The sequence below is a fragment of the Gobio gobio genome (genome assembly GCF_949357685.1).
Source record: "Gobio gobio genome assembly, contig: scaffold_86, whole genome shotgun sequence".
Taxonomy (NCBI): Eukaryota; Metazoa; Chordata; class Actinopteri; order Cypriniformes; family Gobionidae; genus Gobio; species Gobio gobio.
The window spans coordinates 321068-329336 of record NW_027645702.1 but is presented as its reverse complement, the minus strand read 5'-3'; the positions used below and the strand labels follow the sequence as shown (position 1 = coordinate 329336).

The 8269-nt window shown below is 41.1% G+C and overlaps 1 protein-coding gene across 1 annotated transcript; it reads left to right on the top strand.

Moving 5' to 3' along the window:
- Positions 1 to 811: 811 nt before the first annotated feature.
- LOC307122404 (uncharacterized protein) lies at positions 812 to 7833 on the top strand. The gene is made up of 2 exons (XM_079846390.1): positions 812 to 874; positions 6032 to 7833. The coding sequence occupies exons 1-2, from the start codon at positions 853 to 855 to the stop codon at positions 7153 to 7155; spliced, it is 1146 nt and encodes a 381-aa protein (XP_079702516.1). The 5' UTR covers positions 812 to 852; the 3' UTR covers positions 7156 to 7833.
- Positions 7834 to 8269: the final 436 nt, after the last annotated feature.

Sequence of the window (8269 nt, the reverse complement as noted above, 5' to 3'; positions counted from 1 at the left end):
ACAATATATGTACAAACCAGGCAAACAAACTGAAAAGGGCAGTCCAAATCAGTGTCAGAAAACAGGCAAAGGGTCAAATATACCAACACAGTTCCTCTGATACAAACAGGGTTCAATCTACACAAACCAGAAATACTCACAGTCTCTAATATTCTTAACACATTCAAACTCTCTTAACACACAAACACACTCTGCACTATACAGGTCACAAAACTCTCTCAAAAACACAAGGTCTCTGGGTGTCTGTTTTTTTTTTTGTTTGTTTGTTTCTTTCTTTCTTTCTTTCTAATCTCAATCTCTCTCTCTCTCTCTCTCTCTCTCTCTCTCTCTCTCTCTCTCTCTCTCTCTCTCTCTCTCTCTCTCTCCTCTCTCTCCTCTCTCTCTCTCTCTCTCTCTCTCTCTCTCTCTCTCTTCTCTCTCTCTCTCTCTCTCTCTCTCTCTTTAAAGTACTGGGACCAATCAGGACAAAGCATCAATCAGCCTGCAGGAACCAATCAAATTAACTTCCTGGACAGACACACACAGAGACTCACAAAACAATACTGATGTCAAAAAAACACACGATAGGGTTGTAACACCCCACACATAAGAGTAAACATGGTTACAAGTTTACAAATGACATCTGGACAAAGAGTCTGCAATAATATTATCAACACATGTTATTTAAATTTTTCGGATGATATACACCGTGGTGCGGTAATCTTCTTGTATCAACTCCTGAGGTAGTACTTCCTCTGCATATCCCTTATCAATTACATCAGACAGAAAGGTTGTATACTCTTGCTGATATTCTCGATTTCTTTTAAACTTCCAAGGACACGCTGTTCCGCGAAACTGCGTTTGTTTGGCGTGATGATATCAGGAGACTTTAAAGGTAAGTCTATATAATAATGACCCTTTTCAAACTTGACTGTGGTTTCCATTATTTCCATGAACTTTTGGTCGTTTCTGGGCATGGTAACATCACCATCCAATTGGCCACCCAACTAAGATCCAATTGGCAGTGACTACAGGCCAGTCCGGGCCAGACTACAGGCCAGTCCTTTTTCACTATTACCACCTCTTATACCCCTTTTCCACCAAAGCAGAGCCAGAGCTAGATCGGAGCCAGAGCCTAGTTTCAAATCGGTTCTTTGTGTTTCCACACCCAAAGCCCTAGCTCCGAGCCAGGAAAAGTGGTTCTTAAGTAGCACCAAAACATTGCTGGGCTAGAACAGGGCTAGAAGTAAGAACCGATTACGTCAGGCGCTGGGGGCGGAGTCAACAAGACCAACACACACTTGAGATCCGCCATTGTGAAATAGCAGCTAATGGAGCTAACAGCTGCTGCTCGTTGGTAATCTCCGTCTATACAAATTACGGCAAACTACATGAATGCGTTGGATTCGCTGTGTTTGCGTTGTGTTTGATGCCGATGTAGGATCGTAAAGCCACGTGAATGAATAGTAACGCAACGTTTGCATTGTTGATGGAAGGCTTGTTCGCAGCGGTGCTGTGCAGAGACCGATCGCCGTATGATAACGAGTCCAGCGAGAGCACATGACTCCTTATGCTTTTGATTCACTCATGCGTTTTTATATCATATGTGGATCGGTCTGGCAAGCGCTGATGCGCCTCGAACAAGCCTGGTGTGTGTGTTTGTGTTTCCCGGCAGGGTTGCCAGGTTTTCACAACAAACCCGCCCAATTGCTACTCAAAACAAGCCCAATCGCGTTCCAGGGGGGATTCCCCAATAAAAATCACATTTGGGGGTAAAAATATGTGTTTTTTGGCATGGTTGCCTACTAAAATTCGCAATATGGGGCTAAATATCACATAATTGGGGTCGCTTCATCCCGTGGACATGAAAAAAACAGCCCACGGCAAAACCACGGACTTGGCAACATTGCCGCTGCCTCGCTAGCTTTGCTGAGAGAGATGAGACGTAAACAGTGACGTAAGACCTGGCTCTGTTGTGGCTCTCAGCATGTGGAAAAGCAAACGGTTCTTAGAAAGCTCCACAGTCGAACCAACTATGAACTGGGACTAGCTCTGGCTCTGAATTAGCTCTAGCACTGCCTTGGTGGAAAAGGGGTATTAGTGGCCCATTCACGACCCACCCCAGTAGGGGGTCCTCTGACTTGACTGTTAATGACTTCCACGGAAATCCACAAAAGTCTCTCCATAATGAGCTTGAAATTTGAAGACCGGAGAGCATGTCTACAGACCTTTCTTGGGCTAAAGTATGGAGCAGTATAGAGCTTATTGTTCCTGTAAAATTCAGTTTTCTCATAAGATGTTCTATACAGAAACTGGCTGAACTTACAGGATCCAAAAACGCATAGGTGTTGACAATCTTGGTACCTGACTTTGCCTTGACTTGTACTGGAATGATAGACAGAACACACTCCTCATTCCTGGCCCCAGTTTGACCACAAGCCTGCAAAGTGGCAAGAACATTTTTTACTGTCAATGGTGATGGTTTGCTTTTGGTTTCTATGTGAAACAAGAAGGGTTGCCTTTGATTGCAGACTTCACAGATTAATGGGATTCTGCAATCTTTACTTGCATGCCCAGTCTTTAAGCAGCCAAAACAGGAGGGCTGCTGCTTGTAAGGCAGCTTCATCACAATGAGCTGAAGATTAGATAGAACCATTCATTTCATCCATATGCTTTAAATCTTCCATTACATTACAACAGCTTCTCAGAAAACATCTTCACACATTTTATATTTTATAATTGGAGTTGACTGTACGAACATGATCCCCGATGTAATACATGTCACACTGTAGGATCTCAGTTGTCATTATGTCAGACTGTACGACAGTCAGACGGGAAAAACGGACGCAAGCAAGAGACTCGTACGGACTCTTGAGTTTTACATCATCAATCCGTGACATGTTCGGTAACGGTGAGCCGCATTCACAGACACAATGTTAGCATTCAGCAAACAACAAAAACAAGCGCTGGCATTTTTCATTCACCTGACTCTTTTCGACATGTTCCCTGTTGTGATTTGATGTTGTTGCACGAAGTGCGTCATCAGGTTCTGCGCTCCTATTGGTTCTTGATTTGACGGTCTTCCTAGGAGAAGTCACACTGCAGGATTGCGCCTTAAATCTTCTGACACTGCCAGAATTTTGTCCGAGGTAAAATTTGATCGCAACGGTCATTAATCGGTTGTCGGTGCACATGTCAAACTAAGGATCAAAGACTTCAGATTTTAGCCTAGGATCAGAGAAATCTTTTATGATTTCAAAATCCGTCTCAGACGGCCAAATCGTGGCCAAAATCGCACAGTGTGCACCCGGCTTTAGAGGGTGTGCAGCTGAAGCTTGACCTAACAAAATGAAAGGGGTGGTAAAACACATTCTTTTGAAGGCTTGATTGTGTTTGTGGGGTGCACTGTAATATGTGTTCATGCTTCGTTTAAAAAAAAAATCATTATTTTTCATAAATTTTACCTTTATTCTACACTGCTCTGTCCCTCCTTGTAAAAACGGTCTGATGGTTTCCGGGTTGTATGAAGCCAGTCCCTCAAAAATACGCAATGGGCTCAGATTGGTTAGCTGGCCCAGTGTGTTGTGATTCGCTAACCGCAGTGCACGTTTGTCGGAAACGTCACGCCCCTTACCTTTAACGGTAGACTGTGCTTTGGTCAGTATTAGAAACAATGGCATCAATAAAACCATACCAATTTGAGCCCGAATCGGACCCAGACAATTTTAGTAAAGATGATCGAGCAGAACCTGTTCAGTCCTCAAGAGTAAAAACTGCAGATCTATAGTGATCGCTACTGAATGGCACTGTTACTTTTGTATTTTAGAACGATTATAGCCAAATATCTGTTTCAAGAACTATTAACCCAAAATGAACACTAAATATACTATATCTGCTGCAAATGTAAAGTTTGCAAAATTACTGTAAAGTATCATCAGATACTTTACAGTAAATTAAATCAATATAGTCTCTCTGAGCACACCCAAAATTGGATAAGATCTTATTTGAGCGACCGACATCAGTGTGTACAAGTGAATAATATCCAATCTGCGTTCAGAGCCACTTCGATGGGGGTGCCGCAAGGGTCTATTTTGGGACCCTTGCTTTTTAGTTTCTATATAAATGACCTCCCTGCAGTGTGTTCGGACGTTGACATAATCATATACGCTGATGACACGGTTATCTTCACTTCTGGGGAAAACGAGCTGGAGGTTGCTGACAAATTATCAAAAGAGATGCAAAAAGTTGCACAATGGTTACATACGTCTTGTTTGACTTTAAACGTTGAAAAAACAGTCTCAATGTTTTTTTCAAATAGACGTAAATTACAAGTAACTCAGGAAATTCGAGTAAATGGACAAACAGTTAAAAATGTAAATGAAACAAAATATTTAGGTTTAATAATTGATTCGAACCTTGGTTTTAAAAGTCACATAAAAAATCTTAGTAACAAATTGAAATTTAATTTGATGAACTATAAACATATTAGAAATTCATTAACTACGGATGCCTCAAATATATATCTCAACACTATGATTGTTCCACATCTTCTGTATTGCATGTCCAGTTGGTCTCAGGCATGTAAAACATCGTTAAAATTACTTGAATCACTGTATAAAAGGGCCATAAAAATACATGATAAGAAGCCTCGCCAGTACCATCACTGTAAAGTACAAAGTAAATATAACATCTTGAGTTTTGAAAATCTTATTAAATATAATCAAATTTCTACTTTATTTAAAATTATCCATAACACTGTTGCTCCCCCATTGAGAAAATTTGTCACACTAAATTCGGAGAGAATTTCTAGAACCACACGGTCGACAGTCAGAGGAGAGTGCAGAGTTCCAAAATGTAGAACCACATATGGTCAACAATCGTTCTTTTATAAAGCAGCGAATCTTTGGAATATTCTACCAAATGAAATTATTTTGTGCACAAACTATAGTACATTTACACGCCTGACCAAACAGTGGTTATTATTGAAGCAAATTTGTACGCACTAAATTGACTATTATATGAATAATGTATATTCTGAGTGAGTGAGTGAGTGATAGATTCCTGAAGTGGAGTGTGTTTTTATGATGTGAGTGAAGTAATGATTTTATGTATTATTCTGTATATGTTTTATGAACTTCTGTACGTAGGGCCTATAACATCTACCTGTCCAGGGACTGCGGGTGGAAATTAGCATTTTTTGCTATAACCTGGCACATGACATCTCTTCTTTTTAAGACTAATGTTTTTTCTGTGCATTGTCCCTGATCAAATAAAATAAATTCAAATTCAATGCGACCTGTTCCCCTCTGTCTCATACACACATGCATATAACATGATGTTGTATGTTAAACGCACTGCAACGCACCCCGTCCCTAGAAAGGCTGAACAAAGTGGACCTGCAACTTTGTTGATGAAAATAACAGCGTTTCGTCGGCATTGCGGCAACAACACTCCAGCCTACTAACCACAACAGCACTTCCCCGCGGCGATACAAAATGCCCCCCCCCCCCCTAATTAATATTCTCGGAGGAGGGGTTTATGTAAATACTGGGGCTGGTGATGTCAGAGACCCTGGTGGAATGTCTAGTAGTCCCTACTGGCCGTTTGCTGTAGTCCTTAGAAATTGATTTCTTTAAAAGCAAATATCTCCCTTTGCTTTAAAATTTGAACGTTGTAACTTTGCAGATGGTGTTTATGCTCAAACAGCAACATTACACATTAGCTAAAGTTAGAAAAGTCAAATTGTGGTTTACCACCCCTTTAAATAGCAAATCGAATCATAATATCTGTCAGAAAAATCTCAATTAGATATTTTCCCCAAATCACAAATCCCTATATTCCAAACCACTTCAATAACAACCGTGGCAGTGTCCTGAACACATAGAATCCAAACATGATGAAAAGTGAGTGTGTAAATTTTCCTAAAGAAATGTAACCCCTCTTTCTGTAGCTTACTGGGTATAGGATGTAACATACATGTTTCTGGTTTAATGTCTTTGTCTGTTGTTTTGTGCCATTGAACTGGGGTTAACTTGTTTTTTGTCTCTTTTAGATCGGATGGCACTAAAAGTGGAGAGCCAAGAACTAAATAAAATGGAAGAGAAATATCCGTATGGGCAACATCATGATTTCATAGCTGGAGAAAAATCTTTTAGTTGCTCACAGACTGAAAAGATTTCCTCACAAAAAAAGTCTGGAAAGAGTTTAATAGAAAAACAGCACCTAAAAGTCCACAGGAAAATGAACACTGGGGAGAAGCCTTACACCTGCCAGCAGTGTGGAAAGAGTTTCACTGATAAAGGAACCCTTGAGGTACACATGAGAATTCACACTGGAGAGAAGCCTTACACCTGCCAACAGTGTGGAAAGAGTTTCACTCTTAAAGGAAACCTAGAGGTACACATGAGAATTCACACTGGAGAGAAGCCTTACACCTGCCCACAGTGTGGAAAGAGTTTCACTGATAAAGGAACCCTTGAGGTACACATGAGAATTCACACTGGAGAGAAGCCTTACACCTGCCAACAGTGTGGAAAGAGTTTCACTCTTAAAGGAAACCTAGAGGTACACATGAGAATTCACACTGGGGAGAAGCCTTACACCTGCACTCAGTGTGGAAAGAGTTTCACTCATAAATTAACCCTTAAGGAACACATTAAAATTCACACAGGAGAGAAGCCTCACGCCTGCCAACAGTGTGGAAAGAGCTTCACTCGAAAAGAACATCTTAAAGGCCACATGAGACTTCACACTGGAGAGAAGCCTCACAGCTGCCCTCAGTGTGGAAAGAGCTTCACTCAAAAAGGGCATCTTAAAGGCCACATGAGAGTTCACACTGGAGAGAAGCCTTACACCTGCCAGCAGTGTGGAAAGAGTTTCCCTGATAAAGGAAACCTTGAGAAACACATGAGAGTTCACACTGGAGAGAAGCCTTACACCTGCCAGCAGTGTGGAAAGAGTTTCACTCATAAAGGGTCTCTTAAAGTCCACATGAGAATTCACACTGGAGAGAAGCCTTACACCTGCCCACAGTGTGGAAAGAGTTTCACTCATAAAGGGCATCTTAAAGTCCACATGAGAATTCACACTGGAGAGAAGCCTTACACCTGCCAACAATGTGGAAAGAGTTTCACTCATAAAGGAACCCTTGAGAAACACATGAGAATTCACACATGAGAGAAGGCTTACACCTGCCAAGAGGTAATGAATGACCCCTTCCTCTCAAAACATGACTCTGCACCAGTGCACAAAGCAAGATCCATAAAGACATGGAAGTGGAGGAACTTGACTGGCCTGCACAGAGTCCTGACCTCAACCCGATAGAACACCTTTGGGATCAATTAGAGCAGAGACTGAGAGCCAGGCCTTCTCTTCCAACATCAGTGCCTGACCTCACAAATGTGCTTCTAGAAGAATGATAAAATAAAATAAAATCCTGAAAGATTACAACATTTGAAAGTACATTGTATTTAGCATTTAAGGTAAAAATGATGATATCAGATTAATCAGTCTGCTATGCAAATCTTCCAGGCCAGTTCCTGTCTCTTTTCATTGTAAGTAAAATGAGCACCATTTGTCTTTAATGGCTCTTGGAGCCATGAGTGATTGGATTAGCATCTGTCCATTTGAGTGACACCGTTGTGCTGATTGAATCAAGATTGATGACAGGAATGTTTGGTGTGGGTCCCTATTTTCCTATACAACATTTGCATTGTATTGTTCAGAGTGTCACCTCCCCTGTAATCCCTCCCCCTGAAATGTAGATAAATGACAGTGTTTGGTACTGTTAAATCAGACTGTTTGCGGACGACCTGCAGCACAGAGTGTTCTCATTAAAAGAATAACTTCTGTTTGAATCCCGAAGTCTCCTGGTCATCACTTCTGAGTTTCCTACACTTTAGAAGATAAAAGTTCACAACAATCCCATAAATGCACTCCTAAACCTTGTGGAAAGCCTTCCCAGAAGAGTTAAAGCTGTTATATCCGCAAAGGGCTGGCCAGGATTAGTTCACCCAAAAATGAAATGTAATTTATTCCTCACCCTCATGCCGTTCCACACCCATAAGACCTCCGTTCATCTTAGGAACAGAAATGAAGATATTTTTGTTGAAATCTGAAGGCTCCATAGGGAGCACAGAAATTTACACTCTCAAGATCCATTAATGTTTGTCTACAGTGCATCTATTTTTTTATTTGTCTATATCACCTAAATGAGTACATCACAAATGCATTTAAGGGCGTTTTCACACCTGAAAGTCTGCACCAAGGTCCGAACCGAAGTTCACGTTGA

Bases quoted from the DNA above. Each gene is read 5' to 3' on its own strand.
- LOC307122404 (XM_079846390.1), top strand. From the start codon at position 853: ATGATATCAGGAGACTTTAAAG. The intron at 875-6,031 runs GTAAGTCTATAT...TGTCTCTTTTAG, and splicing joins GATATCAGGAGACTTTAAAG to ATCGGATGGCACTAAAAGTG.